This window comes from Thermomyces lanuginosus (assembly GCF_041956635.1).
Source record: "Thermomyces lanuginosus strain ATCC 200065 unplaced genomic scaffold VTN49scaffold_22, whole genome shotgun sequence".
Classification (NCBI taxonomy): Eukaryota; Fungi; Ascomycota; class Eurotiomycetes; order Eurotiales; family Trichocomaceae; genus Thermomyces; species Thermomyces lanuginosus.
In genome coordinates, this window is record NW_027192356.1 from 307,885 (window position 1) to 325,495 (window position 17,611).

The window sequence follows — 17,611 nt, forward strand, 5'->3', positions numbered from 1 at the left end:
GTACCATCATGCAACAAACACCGTTTGCAGAGATTAAACATTTATAGCCCGATCAATATGAGTCGAAAATCGAAGAATTACAGCTGGCCAGAAATAACAGCCTCCGTAGCTGCGAACACGTTAGCACTCTGAAGTGAGTAGGATAGAAAGTTGGAAGATGAGCCTTACCAGAATTGATGTATTGCCGCTTGGCATCCAGATTCACGCCGAATCGTCGCTCCAGTTCTTGCTTGATGCTCTTCTTGGTCACCGTCATGAGATCTGCCGTGCGTAGGATGTCGCGGATCTCAGCCAGGAGCGAGTCGTCGCTGGGCAGGCCCGCGACATCGTGCGCATCGCCACCACCCAGCAGCTCGGTGCCGGCAAATGACATGCGCGACCCGACGCGCGAGGTCATATCCAACTGCGACACTGGCCGTGATGCTGGGTAGTTGTACTCCGAGGAAGCTCCTGGGTGGTATGACTTGGTGCCATACGAGAACCCAGACGCCTCGGAGCGGTCGTCGCGCTGCGACTGTGCCTCCCACAGCTCCATCTGGTACTCCTCCCAACGCTTCTTGGGAATCGACGACGGGTCGAACTTGCCCTCGTCCGAAATGATCACCTTGTTGCCGCGCTCGCCCATGACCACTCGCGTGTTGCCCCATGTGAAATCGTCCATGTGCCAGAACGCGTACAGCGGCAGGCCCAGGGAGAAAATTGGCGTTGCCAGGATGTAGATGATCATCCAGCCAACCATCTCCCACTTGCGCCGCAGGATGAAGATAATGCCTTGCAAACCGTAGATGGCGCCCAGTAGAATGAACGCTGTAAATGGAATCACCGACGTGTCTCGCACCAGCCAGAAAATCAGGTACGCAATGTACGCCACCGTCACCGGCTGGATGATCGTGCTGAGAAGATCGATAAACACCACGAACCGCATACTGAAGCAGCAGAAGCCGCACAGTTGCTGCAGCGGAATCAGTTCAATCAGGTTGTGCACCGTCGAGTTGATCCATCGTCGTCGCTGCGACAAGAACACCTTCCAGCTCTCAGGAGCAATGGTCCAGGCCTTGGCGCGGAACAGATACTTGGTCTTGTACGTTGGGTGGTGCTTGAGGAGCAGCGTCGTCAGGTATCGGTCCTCACCCAGGTGCAGCAGGTTCTTCATGTGCAGTGTGTCCACCCGAATCTCCGAGTACCCGTCGCACACCTCCTTGCTGACGAACAGTGGCTTGTTCGTTTCCGCGGATCGAATTCGGTACATTGAAAAGCAACCCGGCAGACATGTCACAGACCCGAAAAGACTCTCAAACGCCTTTGTCAGGTTGTGTGAGATGTAGTATTCGTAGACCTGAATCATCGTGATCACCGAGTGTTTCGCGTTGCTCAGCGCCGTTTCTCCGCACAGGCCGATGATCCGCGTATCATCCATGAACGATGCCACCATTCGCGTCGCCGCATCCCGAGCCACAACCGTATCCGCGTCGACCTGCAGAATGAACTCGTAGAACGTCGGGTTCACGCCAATGATGTTGCGGATGTGGTGATGCATCTCCAGTTCCATCGGGCTCATCGGCAGGTTGTAGTGGATGCGGTTGAGGAACCGCATGATGATCATCTGCGAGTCTCGCTTGCCTCGGTTGCCCGGCCGCGATACCTCCGACGGCTTGCCAACCTTGACAACGACCAGGAACGGAACAATGTGGCCCTGCACCTCATAGAGTCCCGAGTACACCTTACCCATGTTGTGCTGCCGCATGCCTTCGCCCAGACTCTCAAAGCTCAGCGGCTCCGGATCCACAGTTTCTGGCACTCCGAAAATATCCAGGACGATCCGCGGCGTCGGCCGGTCGTTGCCCTGACCAATAATCATACCGTCGCAGACAACCACCAGCAGCTTGCGCTTGTCGTCGTACTGCATGCGAGCCATCGAATCAATGGCACGCCGCAGGGTCTCCTCATCTTCCGTGTACGCCGGCACCTGGCAGATGATGAATTTGTCCAGATTCTCGGGAATGTTCTTCTTGCCAAATTGGAGTGCCGCAAAGAACTTGGCGCAGATGACCGTCGCCAGTAGGACGGAGATGGCAAGGATAAAGTACCGTGCGAACTGGCACTGCGCCGAGTTTCGCGTGTCCAGCTTGCCCACGAAGAAGAGGTTGTCCATACACAACCGCATCCGCTGCTTCATATCCGCATCCAAAGGCAGGTCGTTGAAAAGTTGCGTCACGTCCTGGCCCGGATTACCCGAGAACAGATCGACCACGAGGGGATGCATAAAATCAGTGTTCACGTTATCGGGCACCTTTTCGCCAGGTTTTGCAATAGTCGGTCGACCACCAGCGACGTAGTTGGTGAAATCATACACGTTGCCATCCATATAGGCAATCGAGTACGACTTGCCCGCAAGTGTCTGGAGATACTGAGCACTATACCCGATATAGCCCTTCTTGTAATTGGATCGGAGCATGATCATCTGTTCCGCGAACCAATCAGGCCGCGAGTCGTTCGTGAACGCCCGGAAGTCATGGTAGACCGCGTTCGGGTCGGTGGTGCTGATAGCCGTCGGGCTTCCGGTGACGTTAGTCGGCTTGTAATCCAGTTGCACTGACGGATCGATATGGCCGTCGACACCCTGGCAGAGAGCCGAAACCTGCACGGGGAACAGCGAGGTCGCATCCACGCCGGCATACCGCTTGAAGGCACTCTCTGGAATGAGATTCTTTGGGTAGTGAGACGGAATGAACTTGCCAAGGTCGAACACAACGCCACGGATCGCGACGTACGCCGACCGGCCATCCTCGCCGTCATGGGCTGCTAGCTCCTCGGCTGAGTACACATGCTGTGTGGGGCAGATCAGGCCCGGCAGGCCGACGACGAAGAAGATTGCGATCAAGCAGGAGAGCCAAATGAGGATGTTGATGGCCAGCTTCTCCCGCCAGGCAATCCGGATGTCCGGACGTTTGAGCTTTCCAAAGAGCTTGAGCACAAAGTCAGGAATGAAGAATGTCAACAGATACACAATGGCGATCCAGCGACGACGGCTGCCGGACACGGCGACGACCTCCACCTCCTCCATCTGGCGTTCCTTGCTCTTCTCGGCCATTTGCTCTCGAGTCTGCATGTTCTTGAACATGTCCCCGGAGTTGTACGCCGACACGCCGGCGTCAGATCGGCCATCCACGTCCCGGCCACCAAACAGACCTTGCTTGGTCTCGTCTCCGTAGATGTAGGCACCGTTGGGCGAATTGTCCCGCGAGTTGAGTAGGCGCAGTTTTGTGTCCGAGTATGTTCCCGGGGTCTGCCCATAGCCATCGTCCAGGGGCTCGGCCGAGTACGCGGGCAGCACCCGTTCGCCCACCTTGGCCAGATCCGCCCAACACCTCTCGCTGAGAAAGACGCCGGTGCTGCCGACGCGGGCCTCGTTGCTGGGCCATCGCCTCTCATCCAGCACAAGTTCCGCCTTCTCCTTGTCGGAGCCGACAACGATGTTCTCCGCCTCGGCCAGCCCCAGGAATTCGGCGAAGGGTAAGAAGATGCTGAAATCTGCGTTGCGCAATCTCTGGCTGATTTCGGCAATGCCAAAGGTCTGTACCTGCATGCGAACGCATTTACTGTCGAACTGATTCGCGATACGGCGGTCGTTCGGCTTGAGACAGAACACAAAGTAGGAGTTGACATTTGACGCGGTGAGGCACTGTTTGATAATGTCCAGCGACGCCAGGAATTGACCAGCGGCACCTTGCTCTGGCCCAGCCGTGGACGACTTGTGCGACTTCGTGCCCTGGCTTTGGGCATCGTCATCATGCTCGGAGCCGGTCTCTGGAGACGTGAACCGCGATCGCGGACTGACCTTGCGCCGGGCCATGCTCGGCATACGCATCGGTTTCGAGCTCACCTGGGCCTGCATGATGGTTGTCTTCTCCTTAGGGTGGCTAACACGGTGCAGGGCCTTTTGACCAAACAGCTCCCGCACGAAGTCGCTCCGGGTTCTATTGATCAGGTTCATCAGGTCGCCCGAGATGGTCTCACCGTTTTCTTCGATGAGGCCCTGAACCGGGTAGTCAACTTCGCCTGCAAAGTGTTTCACGGTGAAAGATGCTGCCGAGTTGGTGGTGGTGAAGTTGCTTCCCGGCAACTTGGTCACTGAGTCACCCACTACGATGGCAGGGTTCTTGTTCTCAAATCGCTTCCGCAGGCTCTCCAGCATCTGGAGATCGGTGCGGCCGCGCCGCATCTGGTCATCGAGGATGCTCAGCAGGCCGTTGCCAGACTTGAGCAGACCACGGACGGCATCCGAGTTATCAAAGTAGCTCGTTGCCGGCACGCTGACCTCTTCACTCTCGAGCATGTCAGCCTTGGCGGAGAAGAAATTCTGCAGGCAGAGATTGTAGAGGCATTCGGTCGCCGCATTGTTGAGGAGCTGGTCCAAGGTCGAACCAGTTGACGAGGCCTGCGCAAAGCCGGGGAAGTCGACGATCGAGATGGTGTTGGCCACGGAATCCTCGGCGGCACAGATCCGTTGGTTAATGCTCTCAATCACCCAGACTACGAGGAGAGAATACAGCGTGCGGGCGAGCTCGTCGGCGTTTGCGCGGGCGCCGCGAGGATCCAGCATTACGGTGACACGTTCACGGTGGATTGTCTTGGTCTTCTGCCGCAGATTGATCTCCAAGTCCTCGATGCTGAGGCCGAGGAAAGCAGCAATGATCTCCAACACGTCCTTGTTCCGCACCATGGTCACGGTCTCACCACCCTCGAGAGCGAAGCCTCCGCTCTCTTCACCACGGGTGGTCGTGGATTGGCCTGTCACAAATTCTAGCTGTCCGATGTGCAGAATGCTCGCCAGGATCTGGCAGATCTCGGCAATCTCGCTGCGCGCGAATTCGAGTTTGCGCAGCGCGGTCTTGAATTGCTGGAAGCCCTCGGCGTCATTGATTCCGACCTTGAGCTGGGTCGGATGGCCGAGGTAGCGCCATCGTTTCTGAGAGCCGCCATGACCGCCAGCGATGCTGGCTCCGTCCAGGCCCAGATGCGACTTCTCCGCCGCGCTGGTACCGGCCAGCAGATAGTACAAGACGTGGAAACTGCGCTCGCCGGTTGGGACGGATGTGATGCGGCTGCGTTCCAGCCGGTGGTCTAGCATCTTGCCTCCAATCAGAGTCGGATTCGAAGACGTCGAGTCGTACTGCAACTCGTAGAAGAGACCGGCCTTGGACGCCGTCGGGGTGGTGACCGACTTCGTGGTGGTCAACGTGTCGAACACAAACGCGGCGTAGGACAGCTTCGTTGACAGCGGCGTGGAGGAGAAGGAGAGGAACGAGGAGAGAAGATGTGACCGAATCGTGGTCTTGCCAGAGCCACTCTCGCCTCTGTTTACACAATCTGGTTAGTTGTGAAACTGTCTTCTCCGGTCGAATTCAGGGGCGCACATACAAGAATACAATGGCCTGATTCTCGCCTCGAGCACCCAAGCGCGTATAGGCTCGCCGGGCCAAATCCTCGGCCTCGGCCATGGGGCTACCTTCCTTGCCGCCATCGGGTCCTTTAGTTGACGACGTATAGGTATTGAGGCAGATCAGAGCTTGGGAGGAGAGGCGAGCTGTCGGTAGTGACACATGAAATCTGGGATATGCTATCAATTACCGCGCTCCCGGCACCAAAGATTTCCTTCTGGAGCTTACCTGCTCGCCAAATGTGCTGTGAGATGAGTATCAGACTGAAGATGAGCAGGCAATGCTGGTAACGAGGACTGAGCATGAGCCGGGGCCGTCCCGGAAAACGAGGGGGTCGACATGATGGCAACGAAAGCCCGTCGCGCTCACAGACTGTATCAACCGCAAGAAACCTCCGCAGTGTTGTCTATCGTCGCGATAAAGAGACTACAGTGTTTGATTCAAGCAACGAGCGAAAACAATGGCATCGTGGGCAGGAGCAAACGAATGTCCACAGCCACGTCCGGTCGATTCGCGGAGCTCGGGATCAGAACGAGCGCAAGTGAGCGAGCGACGCAATCGTCGTTGACGCTCTGGAAACACCAAAAAAAAAAAAAAAATTAATGCAGCGAGGAAACCGTTGTTGGATGGATGGAATGCAGAAGAAGGCCGCTTGGGGGGTGGACGGATCGAGGTGTGGTCGTTCTGGCCGTAATGTAATTACACGGTCCCAAGTTTTCAATGTAACTTCCCGCTATGCCGGAAGAGGAATAGTGTTTGCGCGAAAAACCAATCAGTATGCTTGGCAGTGGTGGCCGGCCAGGGATCGGGGAAGGGTGAGACCGGACCAATGAGGACGTGCTGTGTTGGCATTGGAACCTTCTATATTTAGGTTTGTGGCCCATGATTGGCCACTGCTTATTTGCTTCAAAAACATGTGCCAGAGTGGCAGCAACATGGAGCGACGAGTCTGGCATACAGATTGTCCACCACCACCGCAAAGATTGGAGATCTGAGTAAAACAACCTCGTAGCCCGATGGAGATTGACTCAGAAAATGATTCCAGGGCCCCAGCCTGCGCCCGAAACAAGCAACAAGATTTCTTATCGATAGGGAGGATCTCGGTTCAAGCTCCAGCAACCCGCCACTTCAGCCGCCTTGGCTGGCGTGCGGAGTGTACAGTCTTGTCCAGATCAAATTTGGCAGAGCTGAAGCTGTGTGTATGCCCTCAATCAACTATCTTGTAAACTATCTTGTAAGTAGTCCATGGAGCCTGGGAAGATTTGTATGAACCGGACGGCAGACAGATCGTAAACAGGCCAGGGGTCGACTGGTGAAGGCCTCAGGCATCAAGCGTGGTCCTTTTCCGGGCAGGGAATGCTCCCTGGAGTCTGGCCAAGGAATCGGTCGATCAGACTATCGGTTGATCTGCAAGGGACTTAGTAATCATGTCACATGACCTGCAGCGTCTGATAGGCTGAAGCGCTCAGCGTCTCAGGGACAATCCCGATTTAGAAACGGACCGAGGGAGTAGGAGATCACACGAAAAATGTTCCATTAGAAACATGAAAAAATAACAGCAGAGTTACGCCGTACAGATGTACTTGACTGCGCAGGAACGAATACGACTGAGGCCAGCTGATGCGTGCTGAGCAGGCCTCTTACCTCTAGTAAGAGAAGAGAAACCACATGCAACGTGCAGATCATGCGGAATGGCCGATGGATCAGCCCGGTAATTACGGTATTGTCTTAACGTTACGATACAACGTTACAGAACCACGGCCCATTCCAGTCTCCATCGTCCATCTTCTTCGATCAGCCTCTCCGTTCACGGCGAAATTGAGAAGAACCGCAACTTCAGTCAATCGCTTGTGTTGTTGTGTCTTGTTCATTTCGGTTCAGACTTTCTTTTGACGCTCGTTTACTGTTTTGGTCCGCTTCTCGATCCCCTGCGGTGCTTCTCCCCCCTTGATGCGCTGCCAGTCTGTTTGTTGACCCCGTAAATCGCCTTTCCAAGACCATCAGCCTGCGATAACGCCGGTTTCAAGGGGACAAAAGAACAGAGAACAGAAGAATCAGTCGGCTCATGTCCTGATCGATCGTTCTCTTTCGTCTTTTACTCCGCCAACCCCCCACATACCATCCCCTCGACCATGTCGAATCGCCATTCGGTGTATTCCACCTTGTCGGCCGCCGGGGGCGGCAAACAGCCGTCCCAGGTGTCGACCACCACGCTGCTCAATGGCCTCCATACCTTCTACACCAACAGCCAGCCGTACCCTCTAGAGTCGGGCACGAGCCTCGTGGTCAACACCTGGGTCACCGCCTCGCAGCCGAGTGCCGACAACACGTCCAGCGCTACCGTAGACAAAGAGCTGGCCGAGCGAGCATGGCAGCATGCGAGCCGAAGAGCGGAGGATGGTTGCGTCGTACTAGGGTGAGTCTTCCACGTTGAGCCGGCGCGTGGTCAGCAAGCTAACCGTACAATCAAGCTCCTTGCATCGGTCAACGCCGTCGCTTCTGGCCCCGTTTCTCTCTGCCCTCCCACTGCCGACGCCGGAGATCTTGTTTACGGCGTTGACGGCCATCCGTCCCTTTGTTAGTGCCGTGACCCCTTTCAACCCATCATACAGTCTCTACTCGTCACTGGCCGTATCCTACACTGCCACTCTCCAGGGTACCATCACGAGCATCACGATTGCCCTCTCCACGTCCGGCATCAATACCACCCGTGCGTTGCTCGATATCCCAGCGGAGGCTGGTTTCCGCGCTGTCGATGTCTTTTACTACCTGTTCAATGCGTCGGCGAGCCAGGCTGAGCGGGAGTATCTCGCCCTCAAGGATCCCTCCGCCTACGCCCTTCTCAACAAGTCTGGTACCTACACGCCCCCATCATATCTGCCAACCGCCGACGATGCTGCCGCGGCAGAGGATTTCCGAGCAGCTCTGAAGGCCATTGGCATTAAGGGCGCCTTGCAGCGCGGCCTGATCTCCGTCTTGGCCGGCCTCGTGAAGCTGGGCAACACGCTCGGATTTCTGGTCGACCAGGAAGACCTCGAAGAGGTGTGCGAGGAGGCCGGAGAGCTTCTAGGCATAGAGCCAGATGTGCTACTGAAGAACTGCTCCACGGATGAGCGGCAGGTCCTTGCCGCTGGGATTTTTGAAGCATTGGTCGACTTTGTCATCCAAAAAGCCAACGAGGCCATTGCAAATGAGCTCCGCCAGACCCAGGGCGACGACGACTCTGGAGATACCGTCAGCCTGACGGTCGTCGACATCCCGAGCCCTCCTCTTGGAAAGGCAGTCGCGCTGCGCGGCGTGTTCGACGACAGCCTTGGCATCAATGCGGAAATGAAAGAAGACGGTGTCGACCTGCCGTCCGTCAGCCAATCGGTCATCAATGACATGCGGAATGCGGTCGCTGAAGTGGAAGCAGATCTCGGCATTACCACTGGCGCCGCATGGCGGGAGCGGGAGCACGCCAACGATAAGCGGCAAGGCGTGCTGGAAAAGGTCGGTGTGGAGGTGGAATCGGGAGCTTTCCTGCGTACGATCCTCTTCCAGGATGAAAATGAAGGTATCACACTTGGCCGGAAAGGCCGCTTTGAACTTCCTGCACTTCTGGCGCGGAGTCGGGTCTGGTACCATCTTGCTATTCATCCAACCGATGACTCTCCGGAGGTCATCGCTAACCTCCCAACTCCGACGTCCGCGTGGTCCGCCGGCACAGTCTCGCGCCAGCTGCGCGATTGGAGACTTCCCGAATGGGCAAACCGCAGGCACAAGCAGCTCGACTACACCGCCGACTTTGACATTGACGAGTTTGTGCAGCGGTATTCGCGTCTCGGATGCAAGGACGGCAGAGACGGCGTGGAAAGCTGGATTCTCGAACGGGGATGGAGCAACGGCGACGTCGTCATTGGCCACGAGCGGATCTGGATGCGAGAAGGGGCCTGGTGGGAGTCGGAGACCCAGCTGGACCTGAAACCTGATGCAAACCCCTTCATGCCGGCCAACAACAATCCATTCGAGTCCGGATACTCATCGTCGTCTCCATATCCCAATGGCTCCGGCTTCTTCCCTCCAATGGGCGACTCTGCGAGCATGCGCGGAAGTCGGGAGAATCTTATCAACCGACCGGGCTCTATGGGTCCTGGCATGACTCGCTCTATTGCCGGAACCGTCCCGCAGACGTTGCAGTCGAACGGTGACTATGGCTTGGGTCCCAAGGGTGATGCTAACAAGGCAGATGATGCCTACTATGCAGAGGAACTGCGCCGTCTGCAGGATCCGGAATTTGGTGAAAACAAGCATGTCGAGAAGAAGCAGATCAGCGCTGGCCGGCGGTACTGGGTCAGTTTTGTGTGGGCACTGACGTTCTGGATTCCGTCCTTTCTGCTCCGGTACGTCGGCCGCATGAAACGACCGGACGTCCGGATGGCGTGGCGGGAAAAGTTTGTTTTGGTCCTCTTGATCGTCCTGTTTAACGCCGTTGTGGTCTTTTACATTGTCGTATTCGGCAACCTGCTCTGTCCCAACAAGGATAAGGCCTGGAACGAAAGGGAGCTCAGCTACCACCAAGGCGACAACGACTTTTACGTGAGTGTCCGCGGTGTGGTCTACGATATCACCCGGTTCTGGCGTACCCAGCACAGTGATTCCAATATCGAGACGTCTGCGGCCAACATGGAGCAGTTTGGCGGCAAGATTCTGGATCCGTACTTCCCGGTGCCTTTGACCGTTGGTTGCCCTGGCCTCGTCACGGATGAGTCGATCGTGCTCCGGCACAACGACTCGAGTGCAACTCCTTACCAGCAGGCGATCCACTACAGCGGCCCCTTCCAGCAGGCCGACCGCAGCTCCAAGCTGCATGACATCAATTGGTACCCCGACCGGTTTTTGCCTTTCATGCAGCAATTCTACAAGGGCGACCTTGTGTGGTCGAAGGGTGAGATCCGGAAGCAAGCCGATGAGGACAATCGGTACTGGGTCATTATCCGCGATCGCGTTTATGATCTGACCGACTACTTCTACACGCTGAAGCAGATGAACAACCTCGAATCCTACGATTATCTGCCCAAGGGTGTGACGGACCTGGTCAAGAACAACATGGGCCAAGATATCACGGACAAATGGCAGGAATCGCCCCAGTTCAAGAACGCCCTGAACTGTATGGAGAACGTGTTTTACGTTGGCAAAACGGACTTCCGCGAAACTCCTCGATGTACCGTCAACAATTGGATTCTACTCTCGTTCTCCTTGCTCATTGGTGCCGTGATCCTCATCAAGTTCCTGGCGGCTCTGCAGTTGGGCTCCAAGCGGCGTCCGGCTCCGCAGGACAAGTTTGTCATCTGCCAGGTACCCGCGTATACTGAAGGTGAAGACCAGCTTCGTAAAGCGTTGGACTCCCTCACGGCGCTCCAGTATGACAACAAGCGCAAATTGATCTGCGTCATCTGCGACGGCGTTATTGTCGGACGTGGCAATGACCGGCCGACGCCCAAGATCGTGCTGGACATTCTCGGCGTGGACCCCAAGGTTGATCCTCCCGCGCTGCCGTTCAAGTCGATCGGGCAAGGCAGCGATCAGCTCAACTACGGCAAGGTGTATTCGGGTCTGTACGAATACGAGGGCAACGTGGTGCCGTACATCGTTGTCGTCAAAGTGGGCAAACAGTCGGAGCAGTCCAAGTCGAAGCCAGGGAACCGTGGGAAGCGCGACTCGCAGGTGTTGCTCCTCAACTTCCTCAACCGTGTGCATCATCGTGCTCCAATGTCGCCGCTCGAGCTGGAGATGTTCCATCAGATCAACAACGTGATTGGCGTCGACCCGGAGCTGTACGAGTACCTGCTGATGGTCGATGCCGACACGAGTCTCAAAGAGGATTCGCTCAACCGACTGGTGGCCGCCTGCGCCAACGATTCCAAGATTGCTGGTATCTGCGGCGAGACGAGTTTGCAGAACGAAGAGCGGAGCTGGTGGACCATGATTCAGGTGTACGAGTACTACATTTCGCACCATCTGGCCAAGGCCTTTGAGTCGCTCTTTGGAAGTGTCACTTGTCTTCCGGGATGGTAAGCTGATTCTTATTTATATATATTCTCTCTTTTTCTTGCTAACTTTGACAGTTTCTGCATGTACCGTCTTCGCACAGCGGACAGAGGGCGTCCGTTGATCATTTCGGACAAGGTCATCAATGAGTACTCCGATGGCGACGTGGATACACTGCATAAGAAGAACCTGCTGTCGCTGGGTGAAGATCGTTACCTGACGACGCTGATGACCAAGCACTTCCCCAACATGTCGTACAAGTTCGTCCCCGACGCTTATGCCAGCACTGCGGCGCCCGAGACTTGGAGCGTGTTGTTGTCGCAACGGCGTCGGTGGATCAACTCGACGATTCACAACCTGGTGGAGTTGGCAGCGCTCAAAGATCTGTGCGGCTTCTGCTGCTTCAGCATGCGGTTTGTGGTCATCGTTGATTTGCTGGGAACCATCATTCTGCCGGCGACGTGCGTGTACCTTGTGTACCTGATTTACCTGGTGGCGTCGAAGACCGGACCGTTTCCGACGATTTCGCTTGCGATGTTGGCGGCTGTGTACGGTTTGCAAGCGTTGATCTTCATCCTCAAGCGGCAGTGGCAGCACATCGGATGGATGATCCTCTACCTGATGGCTTACCCGATCTACGCCTTCGTCTTGCCGCTGTACTCGTTCTGGAATCAGGACAACTTCACGTGGGGCAACACACGTGTGGTTATTGGCGAGAAGGGTGACAAGAAAGTTGTCGCCGTCGAGGACGAAGGTTTCGACCCGCGCAGCATTCCTCTACAGCGGTGGGACGACTACGCCCTGGCCAACGGATTGCCCGGCCGACGTGGAAACGGCGGCGGCTATGCAGAGAAGATGTACACGGGCGGCTATGAGGACATGGGCATGGAGATGGACGACATTCGCTCCAACTACTCGTCCGTGCGGCCTGCGTCAACGGTGTTGACCGGTCTCCACGGCCCGGGTCGAACTTCGTACATGCCGCCACCCCAGTCGCCTTCGCCATACAACCAGAGCCGCATGTCGACGTTTACTGACGCGCCCCTCGGCGGTGCGCAGCAGCGACACATGTCCATGGGCAACCTGAGCCACTTCCAAGATCACGCAGGTAACGCGAGCCGGCTTAGCATGCCACTGCAGAGCTCCGACAACCTGCTCGGCGCGCGCCGTCAGTCTCGCAGTCCTCTCAACCCGGCTGTGTCGCGGCCCGTTAGCGGCATGCTCGATCTCCGTGGCGCCGGTGGACCGGATGACGCCACCATCACTGAAGCAATCCGGCAAGTGTTGTCGGATGTTGATCTCGAAAACGTTACCAAGAAGCAAGGTATGTCTCCATTTTCCCCTCTTTCCGTCCTTCATCATCGCTGACTTTTATGATCCGCAGTCCGTGCACTCGTCGAACAACGTCTGCAGACAGAACTCGTCGGTGAACGTCGAGCATTTGTCGACCGACAGATCGATCAAGAACTCGCCAACATGTAAAACATAATTTCCCATCTGTTGTTGTAAACACGATGCACATCTCGACTTTGCATTGATGTTTTATCCATCTGATCTGATTGACTGGAGTTGACGGGATGTTGGGAATGGCGTGGTTATGTTGTTTATTTTCTCTGTTGATGCTTGATCTGATCTGATTGTGAGCGATTGATGCATACATTATATAGTAGCTACCGATGTAATTAATCAGACCAAATATGTTTCACTTCTTCTCGAATTGGCTACATATTGGGGGGATACGGATATGGACTGGAGGGCTGGGGTAGGTTTTATATATTTCACGTGATGGATTATGAACCCTAGCTCTGCTCATTTGAATCATCTGCATGCACCCCGCAGTTGGAGTTCGTAATGTGCATGAGCTGATTTAATCATATTATCATCAAGAAAAGACTCTCCTATTTAGTACAAGACTTCAACCTCAGATTTTCCACATCTACGTACAAAAATAAGAAGAAAAAGATGGCATCCCAACCCGGAAGCCCAAACCCACACCATCAACACGACCAAACACCCAGTCCCACCACAAGCACCACCGCCTTCACCGCCATCAGCAACACCACCACCACAGCAGCGGCCACGAACAGATTCAGAGACAACAGAGACGAAGATAATAAAGAGAAGCGCACCTCGGAAGCCCTCGCCGCGTTTACCGCCAGCTTGCACAGTATCGGCACTAATCTCTCCGCTCCGTTACGGACACGCGCGGCGGATATCCACGCCAACGCGCATGCGTTGGCGCAGCAGGAGGAAAGACTTGCGCAGACGACTGCGGACTTGGCGCGACAGAATGATCAATGGCAGCGGCAGTTTGTTGATGAGACGACAAAGGGGTTAAAGGAATTGGGGGATTTGCAGAATTGGGCGGAGATGATTGAGCGGGATTTGTTGGTTGTGGAGGAGACGATTAAGTTGGCGGAGGGTGGTGGTCGTGATGACTCGGATTGAGCGGGTGTGTGTACATGTATGTTATGTACAGGGTGGTTGTTTTTGATTAGGTTAGGTTTGTTATTTTGGGTTGATTGTATTCGTTGTATTTTTCGTCCCATTCGTCCAATGTCATGAGGTGGCGCATTGTAGGTCGTCCGTGTGGACAGTTCCATGGTTTGTCGATCGTGCCCATGTGTCGGACAATGCGTTCCATTTGCGTTGTCGTAAGGGTTTTGCCGATCATGGTGCTGGAGCGACAGGCGCGCATGGCGAAGAGGCGGCGGACTTTGCTCGGGCGCGGGATGAAGTCGCTGGTTGCGCTGGGAGGGCTTTCTCCAAGCATTGCAATCAGCTCTTCGAGATCCCGTGTATCGAAAACAACCTCCCGGCTCACCGGTAGGGCAGTCAGCTTGCATCGTCGCCCGATCGGCTCCTCGCCGCTGTTGTCCACAGAGATTCGGAACCCATTCTTTTCAAAAATCCGCAGGTTCTCAATCACGATCTCCTCCTCCACGGCCGTGAGCTCCAGCGTCCTCGGTTGCACGAGCCGTTGATGTTGTAGCTCCGTTTCCGCCTGCAGACGTTCAAAGTTGTACTTTTCGTCTGATGCGTGCTGGTCGATGATGAATAGCTCGTCTCCCGAGGAGTCTCCACCAGGTCGTGTTGCTAAAATGAAGCCCAGGTTGAACTGTCCTGTGATTCGCATGCGCGAAAAGTCTCCCTTGTTCACGGTCAATGTGAGCCGCTCCTCTCCAGTCTTATCCTGCAGGTCCGCCGGCTGCTTATTCTTTCGCGGCTTTTGGCAGTATTGCTGGAGGCCGGCCTCGATTGCTTGCATCTGACTTTGTATCCGCGATATCGATCCGTTGAGTTTGGCAGCCAAATGCGTTGTAGAGTCCCGTCGGCCTATTTGCCCTTTGGTCAGGTTCTTGGCTCGGACCTCCTGGCTCTCGAGTGGAAGTGCCGTTTCTTCGGCCTCCCTGATCAGCTCTTGCACGTTAGCTTCATCTTGTGCCTTTTTTTCCTTTTCGTCAATGTATTCTTCGTGAGGCTCTTCCTCTTTCTCAGCGTCCTCTTCATGGCCATCCTCACCCCCTTCCTCCTTCCCTACTTCTTCGTTTTCTACATCTGAGTCTTCAGTCGACTCCATAGACTCCGCCCTTTCACCATCGCTTGCTTCTTCCGCAGCGTCCGACTCCTCTTCTTGCTGCGTTCCGGGTGCGGCAAACGCTCGGAGACTGAAGGCACTCGGCTGCGGGGGGCCGTGTATGCGCCGTTTTGTCTGCCTCTCTTTCACCGGTGACGTCGCCTCATAAGATCTTTTCTTCGGAGGACCTGACCCGACGACAGACGTCACCGTTCGATCCCCTACGGTGATGGAGACTTCGGCAGGTTGACGGCGGAAGCGCATCCGATCAAATGCATTCTGGATCACGTTGGGCTTCTCGTCCTGCGACGATGCCACGACTGCCGGTATTGGTTCCTCGACCTCGTCAACACTCGGTTGGCTGCTGGTAACTTGCCGCTCGAAGGTTCTTGTGGCATGTTCATCTTCCATATCTACAATTTCCTGGCTTGCAGATTCAATGTCACGGTTCTTTTCAACTTCTGGGACCTGCTCAACACTCGACTGCGTCGAATCATGCTGATGATATGGCTCACTTGCGGGTTCTGCTTCTACCGACATCTGGCTTCCTTCATCAGTATTTGCAGACGATTCAGCATCCGATTGCGTGGCTTCCTTCATGTCCTCGGATTCCTGGCTCTGTTCAGACACTTTCATATGCTGTTCAATGATACTCTGCGACCTCGGTCCCGTCAAGGCCATTTGTGGGACGGTCTGCTCAGCATTTTGGAACAGATCGTTTAGAGCCTCTTTTAGCGACTCGATCAAAGCGGCCGCGTCGTGGAGCAAAATTGTACGTTTGTCGGGCGACACATTAACATCGTACGCATTAGTGTCCATTTTAAAGTCGGCAAAAACAAAGGGAGACTGCGTCACGTTGAATGATTTGTAGACCTCATTGAAAGCTTTCGCAATCTGTGGCAGGCCGCATGGTCGTGAATTAACAAAGAACATCTGTCTGTCCGGTGCTTGCCGCCCCTCTCCGACGACAGGCCGTGAGACATGCCCACTGACCCGGATCTTGTTGAGCTCACGACCAAGCCTACGCCCAGCTGCCGATGGCTCGAACTCGAGCTGCAGCTCAAGCGGAATCAAAGAAGACAGTATCTTCGCGCCGTAGACGTTGGCAATATTTTCCCTCGTTGTCGCATTCGCCTTTGTTGAGAAGACGATGACATTTTTAGCCTTGCCGACGGTGTTGCGGACATTGAACCGCACACCAGTGCTGATACACGCGTACGCATGAAGTAGGTTGAGTACTTTTCCGTACTCACGCTTGATATTCTTCTCTAGCTCCTTCCGCCGAACGGGAAGTCGGCTAAATAGAGCTCCCACAGTGGCCGTGGTACCTTTTTGTCCAGCCACCACACTCGTCTTCTTTAGCTTTCCCGATGTTTCAAACTCCAACTTGGTCGCCTTGGGGGCTTGGCCTTCCTGCGCAGTTACAATCGAAAAATCTGCAAGTGCACATAGCGACGAGAGCGCTTCGCCACGAAATCCAAACGTCGTCAGGGTCGACAGGTCGTCATAGGTTGAGAGCTTCGAGGTATAATGCTTAAGCGCTGCATATATCTCATCAGCATCTATCTACAATCACGGAATGAAGCTATTCGAGCATACCAACTGTCTCATAGTTCTCAGGCGAGATACCGGTCCCATTGTCTTGTACTTCGATCGAGTCCAGCCCGTTATTCTTGAACCGTACCTCTGTTTACCACGGTCAGCTGGCTCAGATCAAGGGGTCTTTAGTCAAGCTCTACCAATAGATGTAGCTCCAGCATCCAAACTGTTTTCAACAAGCTCCTTTACCACAGAGCATAGGTCAACAATGACTTGACCAGATTGAATCTGATGAACCTGTAGGATTATTCCCTGTCAGAATGGAAATTCAAAATGCAGCAATCCGCGCCGAATATCATCCAAAGCATACCGAACGAGCCTCGATGGGCTTGATGGTGGCCATTGTCATCCCATCGCGGTGGTTCTGTCCAAACTGCGCGGCTCAACGCGGTTCTCGCGTCATTCCGCGAACTCAGTCCTGGTCCGTACGTTAGATACCAGATATGGAACATATCTAAGTTCGATCTAACCTACAATGGTAAGTTAGCCTAACAATAACAAAACGTAACTTAATCGGTTCAGCCAGTCATTTAACCTACTTATCAGAGCTGAAACCGGATTACTTACACTCATTCCTGCATTATCTTTCACCGTGGATTTTGATATCTTCTATGTACGGAGTATTTTTTTTGTCTGTCAAATCTTTGGGGAGATCGAGAGCCTCAAAGAAGTGTATTCTCTCCTTCGGCAGAACTACTGTCGACAAATACATGATTTAGATTATAAATTATGAAATGGTTATTCAATAATTTATAACTAATTAAAATACTGCACGGAGTACAACTGTCTGCCATTACACAACAAATAAGCCCTCTGCAAGCAGCAAAGCTTTCAAGGCGACAAAGGCGACCAAAGTGTGTGAATCAAGCACTGTAGCACTCTTTATGAAATCCCGTAGTGGGGACTCCGCATTGGCCCATCTTAATCGCAGGCCGCCAGTGGCCGTTGCATGTTCTGAGAAACT

General features: G+C 54.6%; 4 protein-coding genes across 4 annotated transcripts; 2 read left to right on the forward strand and 2 right to left on the reverse strand.

Moving 5' to 3' along the window:
• Nucleotides 1-77: 77 nt before the first annotated feature.
• Nucleotides 78-5,782, reverse strand: VTN49DRAFT_1033 (uncharacterized protein; the record flags this gene model as incomplete). Its single annotated transcript, XM_069408604.1, has 4 exons — nt 78-109; nt 169-5,357; nt 5,422-5,610; nt 5,670-5,782. 4 exons carry the CDS (start codon nt 5,780-5,782, stop codon nt 78-80), a joined length of 5,523 nt encoding a protein of 1,840 aa, XP_069270073.1.
• A 1,791-nt stretch (nt 5,783-7,573) lies between these two features.
• On the forward strand, nt 7,574-12,953 carry VTN49DRAFT_1034 (uncharacterized protein; the record flags this gene model as incomplete). Its single annotated transcript, XM_069408605.1, has 4 exons — nt 7,574-7,857; nt 7,913-11,494; nt 11,549-12,795; nt 12,856-12,953. The coding sequence occupies 4 exons, from the start codon at nt 7,574-7,576 to the stop codon at nt 12,951-12,953; spliced, it is 5,211 nt and encodes a 1,736-aa protein (XP_069270074.1).
• Nucleotides 12,954-13,433: 480 nt separating this feature from the next.
• On the forward strand, nt 13,434-13,919 carry VTN49DRAFT_1035 (uncharacterized protein; the record flags this gene model as incomplete). The annotated part of the gene is made up of 1 exon (XM_069408606.1): nt 13,434-13,919. The coding sequence occupies one exon, from the start codon at nt 13,434-13,436 to the stop codon at nt 13,917-13,919; it is 486 nt and encodes a 161-aa protein (XP_069270075.1).
• A 46-nt stretch (nt 13,920-13,965) lies between these two features.
• Nucleotides 13,966-16,990, reverse strand: VTN49DRAFT_1036 (uncharacterized protein; the record flags this gene model as incomplete). Its single annotated transcript, XM_069408607.1, has 4 exons — nt 13,966-16,589; nt 16,648-16,734; nt 16,788-16,884; nt 16,958-16,990. The coding sequence occupies 4 exons, from the start codon at nt 16,988-16,990 to the stop codon at nt 13,966-13,968; spliced, it is 2,841 nt and encodes a 946-aa protein (XP_069270076.1).
• Between the last annotated feature and the right edge of the window lie 621 nt (nt 16,991-17,611).